The sequence below is a fragment of the Ochotona princeps genome, chromosome 8 (genome assembly GCF_030435755.1).
Source record: "Ochotona princeps isolate mOchPri1 chromosome 8, mOchPri1.hap1, whole genome shotgun sequence".
Taxonomy (NCBI): domain Eukaryota; kingdom Metazoa; phylum Chordata; class Mammalia; order Lagomorpha; family Ochotonidae; genus Ochotona; species Ochotona princeps.
The window spans coordinates 82404490-82427412 of record NC_080839.1 but is presented as its reverse complement, the minus strand read 5'-3'; the positions used below and the strand labels follow the sequence as shown (position 1 = coordinate 82427412).

The window sequence follows — 22923 nt, the reverse complement described above, 5'->3', positions numbered from 1 at the left end:
CAGAGTTAAGCCAGCCCCTGGCCACAGCGGTGGGGGAGCCAGAGGAGCCCTGGCACTGGGCACCATGTGACTTGGGACCCCCTCAGCTGTAGAGGGGCTGCAGCCAGGAAAGAACAAGGGACGGGCGTGGGGGGGCTGCCTGGCACGAGGGATGGTATCACCACCGGTTTAGGGGAATTGACCTGAATGTGAAAAACCCCACAAGTAACCCGCATGTTCTTCCTCCGGGATCGTGGGACTAGCTGGTTATTTTTGAATTAGCAGAGTCTGGGCAGGCTTGGTATGTGGGTCCCAGGCTGAGGGGAGCCTTGACCTGGAGCTGTCCCAACCCTGAGGAGCTTGAAGAGGAGTGTGGGTCGTGTAGCCAGGAACAGGAAAGCAGAGTGGGGAGAGGCCCAATTCAGGGCTGCCGCATCCCAGGCTTCAGCTCCCAGTTGTGGGGCCGTCGCCAGTCCTGAGTCCCACTGTGTATCGCTGGGAGAGGCAGGGTGCAGAACTGCCCCAAGCCTCTGTAGGTCCCGGCCGGAAATGCTGTCTGCTCTTCCCAGGCAGGTGTGAGGGCAAGTCCACCTGCCCCCAGCACAGCACCCGTGGCCGGTGTTGTCCCACCTGTCCACACTTCACCCCTTTATTCCCGAGGGGTGCCAGGTGCAGTGCCTCTCACCTGCTCAGGGACATGCAGGTGTGGACGCCTGGCAACATGGCCCTGTTTCTGCAGGACAGACACTTGATTAGTGTTAGGGCGCTGCCGGTGCCTTAACGTGTGCTTCACTGTGCAAGAAGCCTCTGTGCTGCCTCCGGTGTGGCTGCGGTGAGCAAAGCCAGACCACCTGCCACAGCATTCTAGGGTGTCTCCGGGAGGAGAAATCAGACGTGGGGTGTCAGTGGTGGTGATGAAGGCGGTGACTGTAAGCACAGACGGGGCAGACACAACAACAGCCATGGTCAGCGAGCGAGGGAGGACAAAGCCCTCAGAGGCTGATGCTGTAATCCGACCAGGTTCTTGGGATAACCAAGCCAGCAGATGGTATGAGTGGTAACCACAGCTCTGCTAGCTTTGAGACACAACAGGAACCTCAGGGGAGTGGGGTCAGTACCTCCACCAAAGGCTGCTTCTCAGGAGATGTGTGCATCGTGTGTCCTGAGCCAGGTCTTTCCCAGCCCTCCTTCTTACCTGGACCACCTCACTGCCTCTCAGTCCGTCCACCTCCTCACATCCCACTCTGCTGCTTTGGTTTCCAAGCACAAGTAGGTCCAGCTCAAATCTCTGTGTGAGATGCCTAAAGAAGATGGAGTTTTTGCCTTGCTTCACTTGTCCCAACATGCTCGTGTCGCCGGGTGTCCACAGTTAACGGGCTGCATGGTGGCCTCTCCGGACTTCCCCGCCTGGTTCTGACTGCGCTGACATCATCATGATGCCTGAGATCTGGGTGTGAATCCTCCCGCTATCCTTTTCAGAAAACGCACACGTCAGTGTCAGGCCCAGGTCTTGTGGGGACTGTGTCTCAACTCACGCCCACACACAGGTGGCCTCCATGTGTCTGCCGCAAGCACCTTTGTGGTGTCAGGCAGAGGCCCATGATGCTCAGTGCAAAACAGCTGAGGCAGGAAGCGGTAGCCCCACATCCCAGGCCCAGGTGGCAGGTGTGTGACGCAGCAGGGGTCACAGCACTGTGTCCTTGTCCTTACATGTGTCTGGCAGATAGACACTTTCCTGTTCAGACCCAGTGAGCATTTCTTCGTAACTAGTCAGATCTAGACCACACCAATTCCGTAAAACACTCATACACAGAATTTTTCTCACACCCAGTTAGTATCTAGTCCATGCCCGCTCAGTAACTGACCCATACCCAGTCAGTCTGGAGAACACACCTGTTCATCAGAAAACGCAACAATATTCAACATCCCACTCACCTCGAGCAGGGTGAGTGGGGAGGTAAGGTAGTGCTTGCTGCGGCACAGGGTCCAGCCTTTACCTGTGGACATGAGATGCTGACATGCGGGCTTGGGGAAGAACTCAGCCAGAGCTGCGTTGGGGAACAGGGGAGACAGCACAGCCTGAGCAGCCTGCCATGCTGGGGCCTTTCTGGGCAGCCAGGCCTTGTGCTCCGGAGCACCGCACCTCCTCTTCTGAGTCCCAGACGTGAGCAGTGGCCTGCTGGCCACTCTGAGCTGATCTGCGGTGCAGCGACTTTCAGAGAACATAGAGTGGCAAATCGCCAGGAGCAGCCTGCGAGGCGGGGCAGGCGACAGCCGTAGCAGTAACCTCATGCAGCAATGTCACCGGGGCTGTAAACAGCGATTCTCTGTCAGGAGACATCTGGTTTTGGTAACACACAATGGAAACGACTGTGGTACTCTGATGCCTGATGTCAGAAAGGCAACACCAACAGACGCCGCCCCATCCCGGCCTCTCCTGGCCCCCAGAGAGGGGAGAGAGGAGAGGAGTGCCCCTCCCCCCAGCAGCAGCAACCCCGCCCGAGTGGCGTGGCTTCCTGGCAAAGCTCTGCGGGACACGCAAGTGGACTTGGAAAAATGACTTGCAGATTGAGGGAGACTGCAGATGTGCTGGGAAGTGGGTGGCTGCCTTCTGGATGCGGCCGCTAGGTCAAGGGGAGCACAGGCCCCAAGGGAGCAGAGATGAGCAACTGTTAGCTGATCTTAGACACAGAAGCAGCCGCTACTGGAGTACCTTGAACTTGGCAACTCCAGTTGTGCCAGCTGCTACCATGTCCAGGCTGTTGCGAGGGTAACCATGAACCTGGAGGGCACTGGGTCTGCCCATGGCGACCTCATGGGAGCTTTGACCCAGTACTCGGACAGCTCACACACCAAGGAAGACACCAGTGTAGGCCAGACAGCCTGCCCTCTCTTGGCTGAGGGTCAGCAACAGATGTCACAGCTGTCCCGGGAGCCCAGCTCACCAGTCCCTTCTGCCTTGCTCTGCGCACTGCCTCACCAGGGCTGGAGACCCTCATGGTCTCTCCCTCGCACCTGCTCCTGGCTTAGCGCCCACGCTCACCTGGGCACGCTTGGCCCGTGCCTTGTGGAAGGTGGGGAAAGGAAGACGCCTCCATTTGAAAACGCGTCATTTATTTGATCAGGTGGTGTTATTATAGCAAGGACATTTCTTTGGTAACATACTGCATACAATGAACATAACAAAAGCATCAGCAAGTTAGGAAAGTGAATAAATATGTACACCTCCTGTTCCAGCGACCTCGCTGGGTGGTTGCAAGGCCACATCTGTCCTGGCCGTGCCTGCCATTGGACTGTCAGGTGGGTATCCAACTGGCGACTTTGGGCACTTGGTTTTGACGGAAGGGACTTGACTGTGGGTCAGTCAGCTCCTGGCAGGTGCTCAGGCCACGTGCATGCCCCCTGGGCACACAGCTTCTGGGAAGCAGAACTGGCTCGTCTAGACACCAGAGCAGTGTACACAGCCATCAAGCCTCAGACAAGTAGACCCATTTCTCAGTTTGCAGAAATTGGTCCCTGGGTTGCATGGCTGCACATGGACCGACTTGGAAGGGAGTCCCAGGTGCAGAGGGATCAGCTGGCAAGTGGCCTTTGCCCTGTACCCGTGTCAGCCTCATGGTGCTCTGTGAGGAAGACGTAGACCGTGTGCAGAGCAGGGAAGACTGAGGGACCTTAGGGTGCCAGGTATGGCCCTGTCGAGCCCCGCACTTAGCCTGCGTGCAGCACTCATGTCCAGGGGCACATAACTGCTGCACTTAGAGGATCAATGGAAAGTCTGGGTGAAGTTGTAGGGAACTGAGGTGGGACCACTGGATTCTAAAACTATTTTTGCATAGAAGTGAGTTTCCTTCCCTATCTGAGCCTGAACAGTGGGCTCCTCGTGCATTTAAGAAGTACAGCTGAGGTATGGGGCCCCGTCAATGAACACTCTCCCCAGGTCCCCTGCATTCAGCTTCCTCCCACCCATCAGGAGGATTGGGAGCTGCCAGGAACAGAGCCTCAGGCCGCGGGGACGGCGCCACTCAGGGTGTTGGATGGAACTGGGTTCATGGCTTCACAGTTGGTTCATAGCCAGGCAGGACATGTGCGTGTAAGTGTGGTTCACACCATGGCAGGCAGGCAGGCAAGGAGCTGATGCAGCCCAGGGTGTGGGACAACTCTGAGTAGGGGCAGGGAGTGTTGGGTAACAGCAAGCTGACAGCCAGGAGACCAAGGGAGAGTGTTGGCTGGGGCTGAGCGGCCTGAGCCACGCCGTGGAGCCCATGGTCTGGGACATGTGCTGACAGATTCAGGCCCATCTGCCAAACACTGGTTTTCTTTCTCGACATGGTGAGTGGCGTGGCCAGGGCTTCTGTGAGCCTGCAGGCCCTACCCGTTGGTCAGTTCCTGGCCAGAGTCAGGCACAGCTGACTGCGGAGCCCCTGTTTTGCATAAAAAGAAACGGTGTATACAGGAAAAGGCCAACTTAAAGGCCTGGATGATTGAACTGTGCAATTTAATAGTAGCACCAATTCTTCCTTTTAAAGAATTAAATAAGAACCTGAGAAACCAGCCACACAATGGGGACACCTGCCTGCCTCTGTGCCTCCTGCAGTGGCACCAGCTGGATGTGGTCCTGGGACAGCGAGTCCTGGACATCCCCATGGGCTGTGGTGCCCTGGCCGGTCGCCTGAGCTCATGACTGCAGCAGACAGACCCTGCGGAGCCCGGCAGGAGCCTAGGGCCTGTCCTCGGCTGTCTTCTGTAGGCACAGCGGGCAGCAGGCATCTTCGGTTTTCACAGGTGTTGCACAGGTGGCTGGTGGGCAAGCTTCAACAAAGCAGGTCACCTGCCCATCCTGTGTGACAGATGGTGACACCATTACTGCCTGGGATAGCTGTAGGGCCCGTCATGGTGCCCTCCTCACCTGGATCCCTGCCTGGCTGCGAACACTAGGCCTGGGTGCAGGACTAGAACAAGGCAGCTTGTGTGCTGCGTGACAGTGGCAGACAAACCTGCACTAAGACTTCTGTCCCTCCAGCCCTTCCCACTGTCTTCCCATTTGGTGGCTGTGGGTCAAGGCCTGGCATCCTCTCGCACCCTGTACCAGTTCCCACTGGGAAGGAAGAGAGCAGGGATAAAGGAGGCAGGCTCTCCCTCTGTCCAGTCCAAGCAGACAAGGCCAGGAAGGCTGACGGGCCCTGATGTCCATGGCACAGGGGCAGGCTAGCATGGGGAGGGGCACACAGACCCTGCCAGGTCCAGCTCTGCCCCAGTCCAGGATGCTGCCTAAGCCCCAATCCCAGGGTGCACATACCAGGCTGGGCACCCTCTGCAAGCAGCTGGCACGGGTGGACAGTGGGGAGGGCCAGGGGCTCAAGAGGGGCCAGCCTAGTACTTACTCTGCATTCACACGCCGTGCACAAGTCTGCCTTCCACTTGGTGCCGTTGGCGTGAGAATCACCGTGGGCGTCCACGCACTCCGTGGAGCTGAGCCGGGACTCAAGGTTCTTTATCTGTAGCAAAGCACATGACAGACCTCAATGCTCTGGAGAGACAGAGCAGCTGCCGCCGTATAGGGTTCAGAGCGGAGGAACAACTTCCTCACGGGACAGCTGGCCTGCTGTGCAGTGGGCACACCAGTCAGCAGTGCCAACCACCACTCCCCAAAACCCAGAAAGAAGAGCTGCTGTTCTCCCAGGGGTGGCAGGAGGTCAGATGCCAATACATTGCACATCCGCAGTCCAAGCTGCCAATGACTCCCGCCAGTGCCAAGCTGTCCTTAGCCAACCAAGGACTCTCTGGAAGCAGAGCCCCTAAACAACACCCCATGTCCAGCCTCCCCTGCACACAAGACACAGGGGGCAGGAGGGAACCACCGAATAGAGCAGCAAGTGGAGCCAGCGGCTGCCCCATGCGCGGTTACTCTGCACTGTGTAGGAACAGGTGACCTCCTGGCTCCGGGAAGTCATGGCCTTGGGTTGCTGCCACCCGCACCATCCCAGCTCCTCTCATTAACCCTGCCAAGCCACAAAAGAGCCTCAAGTGACATCCCCGGCTCAGCCATGGACATGCTCCCTGAGCGGCGTAAGGGAGAGCCACATTGCACCACACACTAGGATCGCCCCATTTGGGGACAGCAGCCATTTAAGCTGGGTTCTGAGGGGTCCTAGTCATTTCTGTCCCCTGAGTCTTGGAACCTTCTAGTTGAAACCCTGAAGAGACAGGGCCTAGGGACTCCTGAGGCCTCAGGAACAGTAGCTGCCAGACCTGTTCTTCCTGAGACACCCCGGAGACATGGATATGACAGTCATCACAGTGAAGTCACCTCTACAGGGGTGGGTGTGTCCTCACTCCTCACGGACAAACAGGGAGGCAGCAAGGCAGTGCAGGGCCACCGGGAGGCTCTGCTTTCCAGGCTAGCCCTCACCATCAGGCAGCCCCGCCCGACCATCCCGCAGGCCATGGTGTCATGGTGCCTGGGGCCAGCAGGCGCGTAGACATGGGTGGTCCTCACCTGTCTCCTGAGGCCTGTGATGGTCTTCTGCATCTCCAGGACGAAGTCTCTGAAGTCGTTTGTCCCTAGTGCCTGGGAGTGCTCGTGGGAGGTGGACGTGGCATTGCCCAGGTGCCGGCCATGTTTCCCGACGCTGTGGCTACAAACAAAGCACAGAGTGAGGGGCCATCTGGGCAGGCGGCAGCCGGACCGATCCACTGTGCCCGAGTGTCCCCTCCCCTGGAACAGAGGCTACCCGTGTGCAGAGCAGCCACCGCTGAGCGCACAGCCAACCTAGCACACTGCCAGCGGCAGCCACCCTCGTCCAGGAGCTCTGGCGCAGTCTCCACCTGCACACTGTGGCCATATCTCAGGCAGGAGGCCACCATCTGCCCACTTACCTGAGGGACCCAGATGGCCTGGTGCTCACAGACGGCTCATCCTCCTGGTAGCTGTACTCCAGAGCCCGGCGGCCGCGGAAGTGGTAGGAGAAGGCGTTGAACTGCCCCCTGGTCCTGCAGTCTGTAAGCAAGGTATGAAGGCTGAGCTGCTGTAATCCTGATTGGGTCTCCTCACGTGAGACAGTGACCGACATGGCACTGGAGCCCATCCCTGCTACATATCTGAGCTCCTGCTCTAAGGCGCTGGGCCTGCCCTCAGTGTCCACCCCACAGCAGTGCCTCAGCATGTGTCCACCTGGTAGCAGGCGCCCTTATGGCCACATCTCCATCATCTCCCCCATGCTAGTGAGTTCCAGCCCTCCTCTTCGCCCAGGAAAGACCTGGCACAGATCTGCAGGCATCGGGCCTCCAGGCAGGAACCCTAGGAGCAGTAACGCATAGGAGGAACTTGGCAGTGGCCACACTGGCCCCTGTTCTCTGTCACCCCCAACTTCCTGTGCAGCATGAGCACCCTCAGAGGCTGTGTTCTCCCCACCAACTCCCACGTGGTATCACACACCAAGACCCTTGGTGGTCTGGACGCTTCCCTGCACCTGCCCAAGTATAGTGACAACCATCTCCACCCAGGCCTTGGGCAGGGGGCAGGTGGGGTCAACCCAGGGCCTTCCTGTGCCATGAGCCCAAGAGCCCCCTAGGATGGGCCTGCCCTTGCTGGCAATGTTCTGGCCAGCTCATCTTCACGCATGGGGGCACAGCTGGCCACGTCTGCCCTGATGCTCCTGACATCTGGCCTTCCTGGGCAGGGCCGCCTCCAGCCAGCACTGGGTGGTGTGGACACGGAGACGCACGGACCTGAAGGCTCTGCAGCAGTTCTGCAGTCGGCTGGCTCATTCCCCAGATGCCTGCAACAGCTGGGGCTGAGTTGAGCTGAATGCAGGAGCCCTAGGCTCCAGCCAGGGTCCCACATGCTGGAGCCTTAGCCTGCTCCAGAAGGCTCATCTGCAAGAAGCAGAAGAGGCCTGGATCCAAGCCACCCCAAGTGGGGCCTGCCCCCACACCCCACCATGGGCCTGTCCGCAGGTCAGGGATTGCAAAGCTGTGGGCAGGTAGGTGTGTGCTGGACTCACGGATCTGCAGCAGGAAGTCACAAATCGAACACTGGGCCTGAGAAGCACCATCTGCCTGAGTGGCTCACACACATGTGCACAGGTGTCACACTCAGACACACACCAGAGATGGCAGGCTGAGCGCCAGTGTGTCCGGCTTCTGAAACGCTGCGCCAAGGGGCGGCCCACACCTGAGGCCTGCCGCCCCCAGCGTCTTCCTCTCAGTCTCCTCTTAGCCTTTGTAAAGCGCCCAGAACATCACTGATGCCTGGTCAGTTCAGGGCATCCCCGCTGCTTCCAAGGGGAAGGATCCAGAAGGAATGCCTTCAGCAGTGGTGGCAGCCTAGACACCTCAGGAGGGTCTAAGAAGCTGGCGGCTGCAGCTTGGCGAGGAGGGTGAAAGGCTCACAGGATAAAACCCTCTGCCATGTTTGAGGAAAATCAGTTTGTAGTAGCGAACCAGTGGGAAGAAAGCAAGAGCCAACTAAACGGGTACAGAGTTCCCACAAATGTGGTACGAATATCACAATCATGTGACAGGATCTGAAAAACAGGGCATGCGGCATGTGCAGCTTTCATCAGCGCATTTATCCACACAGCACGTGTGGCATGCGTGCGACAGTGTTCCTGCACGCACAGGAGGGCCCGGTCACTGGTAGGCTGTCAGCCTTACCCTGCCCAGCGCGAGGCCACGGGGGTTCCGGTCAGCAGAAACCGACATCCACCTGTCAGAAAACGGAGACCGACTGAACCAATCCTGGGTGGGACTCAGGAACGCAAACACGGCTCCAGCGCCTGAACCTTGCGGGGGTGGCAGGAGGGGGCCGAGGCCAACGGTCAGGCACCGTTGCCCCTCCATGAGCCATGATGGATAGACAGAGGACACAGGCCATGCCTACACTTGCCCCCTCACCCATGGGTGCAGGGGAACAGCTCGCCTTCAGACACACACCAGATCCTCAGGATGGATCTGACAACCTGGTGGCCCTGCTAGGGCACTGTGGAGAGACAAGGAACACCAAGGCTGTCATGAGGCACAGCTGGGCCTCCCGCACAAGAGGGGCATGCTCCTCACCCCCACAGCCTCTTCCCTTGCCAGGCATGTGCAGCAGCGTGGGCCGCACCTGCAGCATGAGGGGCTGCAGAGCCGGCATGGGGCAGTGCGTGGCTGCCTTTTCAGACCCGGCAGAGGGCACGGTGGGGCCGCACCTACCTTCGCAGCAATCCTGCCATACCCGGAGGTCCACCTTGGGGATGTCATCGCAGCTGCTGTACCCATGCGGGAATTCCGCCACCCGGAACACGTCCCTCTGCACACGGGTGATGTTGTCTGCGTTGTCGCACAGGATCCGGGCCAGTGACGTCTGCCTGATCTGCGTCAGCTGGGCAGGGGATAGCACCCCCGGGTTTTCATACCACAGCCTGTAGCCAACAGAATGGGACAGGATTAGAGGCGGGCAGGCACCCACAGGTCATGGGGAGCTCAGCCAGCTTTGTCAGCACCTGCATGTGGCTCAGGTGGCCTCCCCTTACAACAGGACGTGAAATGCAAGGCAGTGTGCATTCTCCTGGCTAACAGAGGCCATGGGCCACACATGGCGGCGTCACCGTCCCAGGGAGGGGCATCTGCTGCCAGGGCGAAGCCACTATTTGGGGCACCCATGTCCCGCGCCCTCCTAGAGCAGAGCACCTGGCCCAAGTCCCGTCAAGGCCCCCTGAAGGGCAGCACATGGAGGCTGAGTGCTGGGGCTGTGCCACCCTGCGCTGCTGGCTTGTGGCCTCAGCAGGGCCCAGCCCTGGCTGGCTGCAGGCTGGTGCAGCGAGGAATGGCAGATGGAAGGCCTTGTCCCCGCCTTTCCCCACGTGCCTCTATTCTCTGCCTTTGGAATGAACACAGGTGAGTGCCGACAGGTCACAAGAGAAACCCTGCCCCATGGGCAGCCTGTCTGAGCTGGGAAGCAGTGAGCAGATCTTTCTCTCACCACCCCGAAAATGAAACCCAATCTGGCCACAAGCACAAGGCCCTCAAAGGCCTGGGGGTCCCACTGGGCCTAGGGTCCAAGCCAGGCTGACCCCCGCCCCCACGTGGGGCTCTGGCTTTACCTGTCCCCATCTCGGAGGCGCTTAAATTGGGAGCTGAGCAGGCACATGAGGGTGGGGCCGAGGCGGCTTCCAGGGATCAAGTCTTCCACCATGAGGGCCGGGAACAGGTCGATGTTGAGTGGGGAGCCATAGAGCCTGCAAGGTGAGGGCACTGGTCATCCCGGCACCCGTGGGCAGCAGACACAGCCGGCGTCACATCACCCCCCTGTATTCCCTTGAAGCACGCATTACTTCACTCTCAACACTTGTTCCTAATATTCCTTCTGTATGTAAAATGCAAACTGTTTATAGGACTCTAGCAAAGCCTGGATACCCAGGGTAGGGAGCTTGAGCCGTCCTTTCCTGCTACGAGGCCCAGGGTTAACCGTCCGCATACAGGACAGCACTTCCATAGTCTGTGTCTGTGAGCCACGAGAGCAGCTGTGGAGACATTTGTAAGAGAGCAAGCCTTCTGCCTGCCCGTCGACACCCTGACTTTCTGTAGTAACAAAGAGCCCACTAAGCCAAGAGGAGTGCATGTTCAGTAGCCTGTTGTCATCCACTTCCTCCAATCCCACAGCAGTGTGCTTTCAGTCCCCCAGCAACGGGGACATGCCCTCTCCACAGTCCTCTGGGAACATGGGTCCTGTGAGGCCAGCACTTTCCCCTGAAGCTCACACCAGCACACTGGGCTGCCTCCTGTGCTGAGACAGAACAACACCGGGCAGGCAGGCCCGACAAGCAGATGTCCCACAGGGACACACACGGTGTTCTTAAAGTTTGGTGGCATGCATGCTGAGCCTTTACTTGTCGGAGGTCACTGGGAGGTCAGTCTGAGTACATGAATAGTTGGGGCCATCTGGTCTGCACCAGGCAGGGTGCAGACTGGCTACCAGGCTCCCCTGCCCCTGCCAGGGCTGACTGTGCTGTGCTGGGTGGGGTACAGCCTGACCACCAGGATCCCCCGTCCCTGCCAGGACAGGACAGGGCTGGGAAGGGTGCAGCTGGGTAACCAGGCTCCCCTGACCCCCGGCTATCTGGTCAGGACTGGGTTGGGTGCAGCTGGGTCACTGGGTCTCCCTACTCTGGGTGTGTGCTTCTTTGGTCCCCTGTGGGAACATGCACCCATGGGTCTGGAATGACCCTTCCCTCAGACCCCGTGGGGATGCCATGTCCAGCCCAGCCACAGACACACCTTTCTGAAATGCAAGAACTTCATACCATAAACTCCCTTTTATGGCTGCTTTCACTTCCACCCATAGGCTCCGATGTCTCGTGTTTTCATTTTCATTTATTTCAAGACAATCTGATTTGCTTTTTAATTTCTTCAGTGACTCATTGGTCATCCACCATCATGGTGTTTGATTTCCAAGAACGTACGAGTTCCTACCGCTCTTGGCGCTGACGCCTAGCTTTATTTCTATATGGCTTGGGAAGATATGTGGTACGATTTCAGTCTTTTTTAATGTGCTGACTTAATAGGTGGTCTGCCCTAGAAAACTTCCATTTACTGACAAGAATATGTATTCTCATCGTATGCTTGTTCCACTTGCTTCATACTGTTTTTTGCTTGCTTGAAAGTCAAAGAGGGAGAGAGAGGAAGGGAGGAGAGGGAGAAGGAAGGGGGTGCGCAGAGAGGGAGGGAGGGAGAAAGGAGGGAAGAAGAGACCGTCTGCTGCTGACTCACTCCCCAGACAGCCTGGTCCCAGTAGCCAGGGCTGGGCCACCTGGCTGCATGTGGATGCAGGGGCCCAAGGACGCGGACAATCGTCCAGTGCTTTTCCATTAGCATTAGCAGGAAGCGGGATGGGAAGTGGAGTGGCTGGGACATGGGATGCTGTCACCATAGGTGGTGGCTTAAGCAGCAATACCGGAAGTGGGGCCCCAGGAGAGTATGTTTCTACCACTGATCCAGCTTTGTTGATTTTCTCTCTGGATCAGAGTGGGCTGTTGCGATCACCATCACTGTATTGCAATCTACCGCTCCCTTCAGGTCTAACAATATTTGCTGTGCTTATCTGGGTTGCATCGTATTGGATATGCATGTATTCATCATTCACGTGTCTTGCTGAATTGAAGTTTATCAAAATATAATGCCCTTCCTCATCTCTTTTTGCAGTTTGAGATTTACAGTCGGCTTTATCTGAAATCAAAGTAGCTGCGGCCGCTTGCTGTTGTCTTCCGACTGCCTGGTATGTCTTTGCCCGGCCTTGCACTCTCAGTTCAGTCCTTGTGTATCTTCGTGAGTCTTGTAGGCGCATACAGTAAAGCTGCGGCTTTTTATCTATTCTGATAGGAAGTCTTTTGGATGAATTGAATCCATTCAACATGAGAACTAAGACCTGTCATGTTGTTGACTGGAGGTGATCCCACCTGCCCTGTTGATTTCATGGTGACATTTCATGCTCAGTTCTAATGCTGATACTCAGCATTTCTTCTTAGGCTGACCTGGTGGTGGTGAACTCTCAGTTTTTGCTTATCTGGGAAACACATAATTCTTCTTTTAAAAGATAACTTTGCTAAATATAATATTCTGGCTGAAGTTTTTTAGACCTTGAATACATCATTCCACTGCTGGCTGTGGGGTTCCCAGTGAGAGGTCTGATGTGAGTATAACTGGCCCTTAATAATTAACTTGGTGCTTTTCTGTTCCTGTTTTTAAGATTTTTTTCATTAACATTTGACAACCTAATGACAATGTACCTTGGAGAAGACCTTTTTTGGTTGCGTCTGCTTGGGTTCTTTGAGCCTCTTGTATCTGGAGGTCCAAGTCTCTTTCAAGACCTGGGGGATTCCCAACTGTTACTTCATTCAGCAGGTTCTCAACGCCTCTTTCTTCTTCTCTTCCTTCAGGAATACCTTTAATATGAATATTTGATTGCTTAATGGTATCCCATAGTTCACACAGATTTGCTTCATTCTTCTTAATTCTTTTCCATTTTGCCTGATTGACTATTTCAAAAGTCTTGTCCTCAAGGTCAGAAATTCTTCCCTCCCCTTGGTCTATTCTGCTGTTAAATTCTCAACCATATTTTTAAGTTCACTGATGATTTCATCTCAAATTTCACTTGGTTCTTCTTAAGGAGCCCTACCTCCTTAGTAATATTTTCATTAATGTCACACATGGATTTCCTCATTTCTTTATCTATGTTGCCCTTCATCTCGTCGAGTTTCCACATGATCATTACTTTGAATTCTGCATCTGTCACTTCACAGCTCTTCAGTTCAGTATCTAATTCTGGAAGGTCACTGTGTTCTCTAGAGGCATCATGCTTCCTTCCTTCATAGCTGCTCTGGCCCACGTTCCCGGCTCCCCAGCCGGTGCGTTTGTCTTTTCCTTATGGAGTAAAGTTCTTTTTTTAATCAAAAGATTTATTTTTATTTGAAAGGTAAGTTTCTACAGAGAGAAAAGGACAAAGCGAGAGATCGTCTATCCCGCTGTTCACTCCGCCAAGTGCTGGAACCAAGCCAGTCTGGAGCCAGGTACTTCTTCTGGGTCTCCCATGTGGGTAGGAGCTCAAGGACTTGCATAGTCTTCTGCTGCTTTCCCAGGCCATTGGCAGAAAGCTGGCTCAAAAGTGGAGCATCTGGGATAAGCACCTGTACCTACCTGGGATGCTGGTGCCTGCAGGCAGGTCATTAGCCTGCTATGCTACCATGCCAGTCCCTCGAGTGCGTTTTACAGTAAAACAGTTTATGGTTTAGTTGGAGTGCAGCTCTGGCTCTAGGTTTGCCCAAGAGTATGGTCTCAGTCAGTGTCAGCCATGTGTAGTGAACCCGGGCTCCAGCTGGGTGTGGTTCATAGGAATTGAGCATGGCTCGAGAGGCTTGGGGTTTCCTGGGTGTGCAACTTGCCTACAGAGTCTGCTGCCTGTCTCCCTGGTGGCTGTGCCAGCCAGGGCTTCTTTCTCGGTGTTGAGAGAGGCAAAGGCGGATGCCCTGTCCTCCTGGCAAGCCGGACACACAGGGCTGGCGGCACCAAGCGCTGCGGCTCCAGACGGGCCCTTTCCCGGGTCTTGCCAGGACAGCCCAGACGCTGCTACAGGCCCAGGCCTGGGACGAGGATGTGACCGGAACCCTGCTCAGGCCCTCAAGGTGACCACAAGGTGTCCAGGAGGCTCTGAGTCCAGAGAGGGAGCACGCAGGCATGTCGTTTTGTATATCCAAAAGGCGGATGACAGAGAAACAAACTGTGACTGGCCAGGTGCTGTGGAGTGGGGTCAAGTTTGTGGGTACAGCTCTGGAACAAACGCCCCCGAGCCCCACAGCTGCAGAATGGAGGCGTCTGTCCTTCGCTCCCCACCTTGCCTGACTCCAACTCTGCTGCTGGCAGGAGCAGAAGGGAGGTGGGGGAGGGGAGGGGACCGAGGCTTGCCCACTCCAAGGCTGGCCGCTGTCCTGAGCCGTTTTGAGGGCAGTTGATAAAACGCAGCTGGGAACATGGTGTGTGTCAGCCTGGGCGGGAACAGAGGCCCTGCTGAGCCCCATGGCAGGACGGTGCCACGTCTTCCAGTGAGCCCTGGGCTGCCGGCTTCCCAGGACATGGTGTTCGCTGACCTGGGACTTGCAATGAAGAGTAAGTAAACACCCCGCTCTGGAAGGCTAAGGGCAGGCCCTAGCCAGGGAAGCTCGGGGATGAGGCTCGCCAGGACAGACCGTCCTTTCCAAGGGAGCCCTGTGAAAAGGGGCCACCTGAGGGCTGATCCACAAGGACCGCACCTCGCCCATGGAGTCAAGGCCCGCAGAGGCTGCCGGGGCAGTCGCCATATTGCCCCTAAGGAGTGGCATGAATCCCATGAAGGAAGGGGTCGGGAGTGAGGGATCTGCAGGGGTCCTCTTAGTGGGCTGCATGGAGCACTTGTCTACGTGGCTCTGTCCATTGGCTAGCCTGACCTTCTAAGAGCTGTAGCTACACAGTGTTCCCACTTCAGCCCTGCTTCTCTCCAGGAAAGCACCACAACTCACTGGGCACATGGCCCGGGAGAGTAGGCAGATGCTCCAAGATCCCTGTGGGCAGCCCCAAGGATCTGCCCTCTCCCTCCTCCTGAAGCAGGGAGCTCAGAGCCCCAGAGTGCCCCGGGTGAGCCTGGGGATGCTCCCTGTGGCCAGTTCCTCTCTCCACAGCCCTGTCAGACCCCCAGCCGCACCTCTAGCTCAGGTCTGAGGCTGGGAGACTGGGTGTGCGTGCAGGCACTGAAGGCCGCCAGCTGTGACAATCAACATTGACTCCTGGGGTCCTCCTGTGGCACTGCACTCTCAGCCTGCTGTCCATCAGTGTCTCTTATCCAGGTTCCCCCAAAACACAAGCTGGACACACCCACAGTGGGGGGCTCCCCCAGACTCACCTTCGAAGTTTCTCCCGGATCTCGGGGTTTTTGATCTCATTTTTCAGGTCCTCGAAGGTGTGGGCGGCCGACAGGTTGCAGTAGACCCTATAGTCGTGGTAGGGCGGGATGCCATGGTCACGGCCACGCTGGATGTTGATGGCAGCCAGATCGAGGGCCACGGCACGTGCCATGGAGAAGAGGCGCTCAGTGAGCTCCGTGTTCAGCAGCTGGGACGGCACACGCATCTTTCCTGCCACCCCAAACAGCCCCCGCAGCAGCGGGTCGATGCCCCCCTCGTTGACGATGCGGAATGGCGAGAAGAAGGCCTTGTGCAAGGGGAGGTGGCCCTGCGGGATCGGCTCGAAGTTCTCGTCCAGCCGGTAGAGCACAGGATTGATGAGCGTGTGGCCGAACCTGAAGGCAGCTGTAGCAAAGGCATTGAAGATGCCAGCATTGACGCCAGGGTCATAGCCACGGTACGTGCCCAGCATTTTCATGCCCACCTCACCCAGCACCTTGGGCAGCCAGTGCTGGTAGGTGATGTGCTGCATCTGGGCCCCCACGATCTTGCGGGTCTCGTGGTACACGGTGTCTCCGTCCCAGTGAGGGTTCAGGCGCAGCAGCTCGGTGGCAATGCGGTTGTGCTCACGGAACCACAGTGTGTGCATGCTGGTCAGGCCCAGCTGCTCGTTGGCACGGTGATCCCCGGCCAAGAAACAGGGGATGGGGCTCTCGTTCTCATCCCGCATGCATTCAGTAGGTGGCCCTGTGGCGAAGGGCAGCAGCGGCTTCCCAGACCTCTGCACGATGCCCTGGCGCAGGAGGCCCCGCTGGCTGGCCAGGTCCCGGATGCTGCGGGTCTCATGCTCCGAGCTGCCATACACATTGGAGGCGTCGATGTAGGACGTGAGCTGGTTGATCTGCTCCCGCGGGTACACAGAGTTCATGAGCAGCGAGGTCATGCCGCTGCCACACACGGGGCTCGAACGCACGAAGAACATGCAGCGGGCGCCGCTGCGGGCCCGGGGGTCACTGGGCGGGATTGCGACTGAGAAGCAGGGCGGGTCGTTGCTGCATGCCACGCTGCAATGCTGCCCATCAGAGAAGCGAGCCTCGCTCAGGGCCACCACTGTGGAGTCCAAGTCATGGTCTAGGAACTGGCCCCACTGCATGAGCATGTGCGTGAACTCTGCATCAGGGGTGATGGCCTCCGTGCCAATGAGCGTGGTGGACACCAGGCGGGGCAGCGGCAGTGTGTGCCCGTGGTACAGCCGCTGGGGGCTGATGCCCCGCGGCGTGTTGAATCCGTTCTCATAGACCGCGGTGAGCAGGCGCTCAAAGGCCGTCAGCGAGGCGCCCCACATGGGGTGCTGCAAGTTGTTGCAGGTGCCGTCGTGCGTCCGGTACTTCTGGTGGAAGCACATGTCGGAACAGTTGTCCATGCGCCGGTGGGCGGTGCATCCCGACAGGTTGGCGATGAGGCTCAGGTACTGGGGGGACACGAGGTCATTGTAGTGGTAACCTGGAAGGCAGGGGGTGGCTGGTCGCTGGTACGGCGCTGGAGACCCCGTCCCTCCCTCAGCCAAACTCACGGGCGCAGGCTAGTGTTTTCCGCTTTAAACAGTTCTGCACAGAAGAGACTACACGAAAGCCCAACAGCACAGGACACAGCACACCAGGCAGGATGGGCTGCCCTGAGCTGACAGCATCTGAGAGGGCGCTCCTGGCACCCGTGTCCTGGCTCTGCCCAACAGGGTCCCTGCCTGGCCTGTCCCCCGAAGCAGTCCTTCCTCCTTGTCATCCACTGGAGCCTGGGGGTCACAGACGACCAAGAAACCCCAAGGTGCTGGGCTGGGGCACCTCCCGGTAGGGAGGGATGGCACATAGCCATCTCCTCAGCGGCACACCAACAGCGATCAACATGATAGGTCATGTCATCCCCACAGCAGTGGGGGCCCCCACCAGTCTCCCACTATGGCCCCTAGCTCTGCCCTGCAGGGTCACCCCTCACTGTCCTGCCACGCCAGGTCTATACTCTCAGCATGGGGGAACCTGCTGCCCACTAAGGCGCATGACACCAGTGAGACTCCCTGGGCACCTGGAATAAGCACTACGACCAGGTCAATCAGTTTCAGTCTCAGCACCACGGGGCATGAGAGCTGGTCCTGCTGGGCAGCAGGGCGGCTGGGCCATGTGCATGTCCCAAGGGCCCTGCAGGGGCAGTGGCTCCTTACTTGTGCCATTCAGGTCCACCATCAGGCCGTGCCGCACGTGTTCCTGGATGAGCTGCAGTGTGCGCTCGAATATCTCCCCTGCCCGGGCCTGCTCCACCGTGTAGGGGTCCCGTGGGTACCGGAACAAGGCTAGCAGGTCATTTGGAGAGCGAGGGCGGCTGACGTGTTAGGGGAGGGAAGGACAAACAAGGGAGAGCCCTGTCAGCAGCTTCCACACCCACAATCACGCGACCAGCTTTTCTACAGCTACTGGTGCCCACAGGATGCTCCGTACCTGGCTTATCCAAAGTGGGAGGCAAGAAAACAGAAACAAAACAGACAAAAACCAGAGGACACTAGAAACAGAAAACCAGAGACTATGTTTTAATGAGGAGGCAGAGAATGGACCTGGGACTTGCAACAGGTGCCGCTAGCCAACAGCTTGTTTGCCAGACCACTGGGTGACAACATCCCGAAGGAGCGGCTGAAGCTTCTGGCACGTTCCAGACTGCCTGGAGGGGCACACTCCCGGGACCCCCATGTCTGGCCGGGCAGGCTTTTCCACCAGCCAGCATAGGTCAGGGCTTGGAGCCCACACACGATGCCCCCTGGACCTCGCCTCTCACTCACCAAGTGATGAGGAGTCACAAGATACCTGTCAAACAGGTGTGTCCGCGTGGAGTTGATGGCTCTGTCCACCGTGGCGATGGCTTCCACGATGGATGTAGCCACGAAGGGGTCCCCATTGCGACTGACGTCAGGAACTAGGGAGACACAGGGTGCACTTCACCAGCGGCCCAGGCAGCAGCACGCACACTGTGTCCCCTCGAGAGGCACAGCGCAGTCCAGCACAGTCTGTTTCTCCAACGGCAGCTGACTGCACATGCTCAGACGGGGTGGGGATGACGGGTGCCTACTGTCATTACGCTTGAAATGGCTCATTTTTAACATTTTATTTTACTTATTCAAAGACAAACAGCAAACAGATCTTGCATCTGCTGGTCCCTCAGGCGGCTGCAGCAGGAGCAAGGGTTTCCTGAGAGTGGCAAGGGACTCAAGCACAGACACAATCACACAACCTCCCGGGACGCATGGCAGCAGGACTGGGATTGCAAGAGGACAGGCAGCCGGGCACACAGGTGTGTGACGGGCACCTGCAGTGCCTCAGGAGCTGCATCAAAACAGCAGGCTCCCATGCCTCCCATCCTGGCAACACGCGGTGCCTGTGCCCATAAACAGAACATCCTGTAGGTGTGGACGCTCTGTCCCTTGAGGACACGGTCCTTGATGGGATGCTCTGTCCTGTAAGGACACACTCTCACTGGCTAACCCTGCTGCCCTGGATCTCCTCTTTTCTTGGAGTCTCTTTCTAGGGTGGGGGCTTTCCTTCTCAGAGCTTTGTCCTGTGTCACTTCCAAGAAGGTGCCCTGGGTTTCTAAGCCTCCCTGCCCCTGCCCCATGTGTTCCCGGCTGTGGCGGGCAGTCTGCTCAGGCACAGAACACCCCCTGTGGGCCTTACCACTGACACTGAGCACCATGCTGACAGAGGCGTGGCCGATGGTGTTCCGGGCAATGCACTCGTAGCGGCCAGCATCCGCTGTCCCCACATCATTGATGGTCAGGAACCCCTCAGGGCTGATGTGAAACTTTCCACTCTCTGTTACCTGGACTCCGTCCTGTAGAAAAACAGGAAAGTGGGCACAACCAGACCACGAGGAGACTGTTCTGGGGGTGTGGGTCGTGGGAGCCTCCCAGGCCCCCCGACTCAGACCCACCCCAAGGGGATGGTGCTGCCCGCTCTGGAGCACAACCTCCTTCCCTCCTCCTCATTGAGCCTCACTGAGGCCAGCTCTTCTATTCTGGGGGTGGGGCGACACGCTGTGACTCCCGTGGGCTACACACAGAGGGGTGGGGGGAGCACACAGACTGGCTCCTGAGGGAGCAGGCACTTGAGCAGAGCACCGATGCTCACAGTCAACCTGGGAGAGCTGGGAGCAGAGCGGAGAGAGGGATGGGGGGCTCCCACACTTGGCACTCCCCCTCAGTCCCCAAGACACCCCACATTACTGCTCTGCCCACACCGTGTCAGTTCTGCTGGCATGTGTGTGTGCACATGTGCATGGATCAATACCTGTGATCACAAGTACATGCATGCAAACACGAGCATGTGTGCACACATGTGCACGGATGTGCACAATCACACACGCACACACATGCTTTGTATATACACAGTAATGTATGTACAGGTGTGCATGCTTGTGCATGTATGTACACACACATGCTATGCAGAATTCACTGAGTAACTCCAAGGCCACGGAGCACTGCTGGTAAGTGACCACGGCTCCAGACAGGGCTGTTTGATTCCGCTGCTGGAGCAAGAGAAAGGTGCAAGTGTGAGTCCATGAAGACACCCTCGGCCTCCCCAGTCCCAGTCCCAGGGGAGCATCCTTCTGGCTGCAGAGAGGGATGGGGAGGTCCAGGACTGCCCTGGACCTCAGCTGCCCCCCAAACCCCCACCCTCCACACCGGCAGCTGCCATCACTGTGCCTGCCTGCACGGCGCCCCTCCATCCTGGACCCTTCCACAACCATGCCTGAGCCCTCGGCCCCTGCTCCCATCTGCACCCCTCCACACCCGTGTCCTCACCTTGTTCCAGGTGATGGCTGGCTCTGGCTCCCCCTGGGAGCTGCAGGGCAGCTGCACATTGGTGCCCACCTCCACCGTGAGGTCACTGGGAATCCTGGCAAACACGGGCGTGACTGCAAAGCACACAGGTGGGATTCAGCAAAGCTCCCACGGGGTCCTGCGAGCTCTGCCCACTGCAGCACATGGCTCCCACAGGGGTCCTGTGAGCTCTGTCCACTGCAGCACGTGGCATCGACAAAGAGCTCAGGAGGCCACGGCCATCTGCCTGCCCCTTGGGTCCCACTCCCAGCCTCCCAGGCTAGGTCTGAGTCTGCCCAACACCAGAGGCATGAGGGCCCACATTAACTAGGTCTTTTCTGCTCAGAGGCCACCATGCCCAGGCCCTGGGACACAGTCACTGTCCCACACCCACCAGGTGGCATGACCCACTGAGGACACAGTAGGGCCCAGAGGAGCTCCAGGGACAATAGCCCTCTCCTCCACAAAGCACAGCCTTGGAATCTTCACCTGCATGTCTGTGCCAGCGCAGGATACAGTCTGCCCAACTGGGTACCACAACACAAACCCACAAAACCTGCAGGTGGAGAAGGTCACCAATCTGCTGAGAGACCAGCAGGAAGTCCTTCCTGGTGTGCCACACACAGCCCCACAGGCTTCTCCACCAGAGTCCCTGCTACGGGCCCCCGTGCCAGCTCCCTGCCCCCCAAGGCAGCTGGGGCCAGCTCAGCTCCATGACCATCTCCGCATCTGGGACCTTTATGCTGGTGAGCCTACCTGTCATGAGAGACAAGAGGCCCTGTGATATTTGCAAGGTGATGAACAGGTCAGGGAGACACCCCCAGGGCCAGCAGGGCATTGAGCACCCAGTCCCTACATCTCCTGAGCTCTTCCTCTCAAGCACAAACCCACCAGGGAACTGGTGGGTTTTACGAGAGACGATCAGCACTGAGACCCCTGAGTGCCAGAGTGCAGAGACTCAGCGAGCTCCCACGCTCCTGGGGAGCACGAGCACAGAGAGGGACAGCAGCCCCAGGCTCCTGGTAAGTGTCACAGACAAGTGCACACAGCAACACCCACACGCACCTCTGGGCTGCACGGTCAGGTGGGCCACAACCTTCTGGGAGCCGATGATATTGACTGCTTGGCACTCATACTGGCCCTGGTCATGCAGGGCGACCCCCGAGATCCTCAGTGTCCCAGATGACAGCACCAGGTGCCGCCTGTCCACTGACAGTTGGCTGCCTGCAAGGAGCACACATCAGTCAGCAGTGCAGGGGTCTGGGGTTCAATGCAGAGTGCAGGACTCGAGATGCAAACAAAACTTCATGGGGCTGGCCTGCTGAGGCAGTTCCATGCCAACAGACATGGCTGTGTTTCTCTGAGGAAGTGGGAATGAGCCCCAGGGAGTGGCTACCCGCAGAGGCAAAGGCTAAGTGAGCTGTGATGGCCAGGCTGCACCTGCATCAGATATGTCAACCAGGGCTTGACCAGCGCACCCTGGTGTCAGATCATAGGGCAAAGGTGACAGAAAGTCTGGGAACAAAGGGACACAAGTTGCCTTGCTTTAATGGATTCATCAGCTGGTTCCAGAAACTCCCATCCCACAGACTATTAGATTTTGCTGGAGATGCTGATTAAAGGCGAGACAGAAGGAGGTACCCCATTTCTAGCCACATCATAGCTCCTTGGCCATGGCATCTTGGGAACATCCCCAGGACCAGGTCTCACCTCCCTTGGTCCAGGCAATGACTGGTTGTGGGTAACCCTGGGCCTCACACTGGAAGTCGACTGTCTGACCCTCAACAACAACTCTGTCCTGAGGAGTCACCGTGAACTGGGGCAACGCTGTGGAGGAAAACCAAGGAAACATTCATTAATTCCAAAACATGCATCTAGACTGCACAAGGTTATTTCTTGCCGTGTCTATTACCCATGAAATTAGGCAATGAATAAAACACATTCCGTAAGATAGTCTTCTTCAAGAGTCTCACCTACGGCAAGTTTTCTTATTTCTATGTGTGCAAATGAGACGAGCAGGAAGTCCTTAATACTCCATCTTAGCAACATCTTGCCCTGACTGCAATAGGCCTCTGCATGATCAATGACTTGTAACAGCTTCCTGCTTTCATTACACTGCAGGCAGGGCTGCATGTTCTGCGGACAAGCCAGGGGAGCGTCCTGCAGGTAAAGCAGCCGTCGGCACACGCAGGAGCTGGTCTTCCAGAGAGCAAGTTGGGAGGGAAGGCAGCAGCAGCCAGGAAGCAGAAAGGCAAACCCACGTAGGCATCGGGAATGAAAGCAGCCAGAGAGCGAGCACGCTGGCAAGGACAAGCCCCGAGCAGCACACATGGCCAGGACAAGCACATTCGGGGACTGCTGGAAGCAGCGCTGGGACTCGCTCGGGGAGACAGGATCCCTCTGCCCCAGCACGGTCAGAACTTGCACTGTATCTGTCCCTTTCACTCCCGTGGAGGCCAGACTGTCTGCGACTCATCTTCCTCTGGAGAATTCCCATCAATGATCAATGACCTGATTCTATTTTGTGTGAATAAAAAGGTTTCAGCAAATACAAAAAACAGAAAATTCTGTTTCCTTGTGGATTCATGACGAGAAGACACAGCTGATGTATTGTGTAAAGCGTGCCCGGAGGACTGCTGTAATTGCATTTCACACGGGAAAGACGCCACCTGTGTT

The 22923-nt window shown here is 57.4% G+C and overlaps 1 protein-coding gene across 2 annotated transcripts in view; it reads right to left on the bottom strand.

The window, feature by feature from the left end:
* Positions 1-3076: 3076 nt before the first annotated feature.
* Positions 3077-22923, bottom strand: part of PXDN (peroxidasin) — a 60331-nt gene continuing 40484 nt past the window's right edge. For both annotated transcript variants that reach the window (XM_058668325.1, XM_058668324.1), the window contains 13 exons: positions 21958-22074; positions 21313-21471; positions 20230-20342; positions 19103-19259; positions 18239-18347; positions 17605-17762; positions 15389-16892; positions 10065-10199; positions 9175-9383; positions 6856-6976; positions 6476-6614; positions 5361-5474; positions 3077-4816 (listed from right to left, as the gene is read on the bottom strand). In XM_058668325.1, coding sequence (XP_058524308.1) covers positions 4697-4816; positions 5361-5474; positions 6476-6614; positions 6856-6976; positions 9175-9383; positions 10065-10199; positions 15389-16892; positions 17605-17762; positions 18239-18347; positions 19103-19259; positions 20230-20342; positions 21313-21471; positions 21958-22074 — 3155 coding nt within the window. In that variant the 3' untranslated portion in view covers positions 3077-4696. The remainder of the gene's footprint in view (positions 4817-5360; positions 5475-6475; positions 6615-6855; positions 6977-9174; positions 9384-10064; positions 10200-15388; positions 16893-17604; positions 17763-18238; positions 18348-19102; positions 19260-20229; positions 20343-21312; positions 21472-21957; positions 22075-22923) is intronic.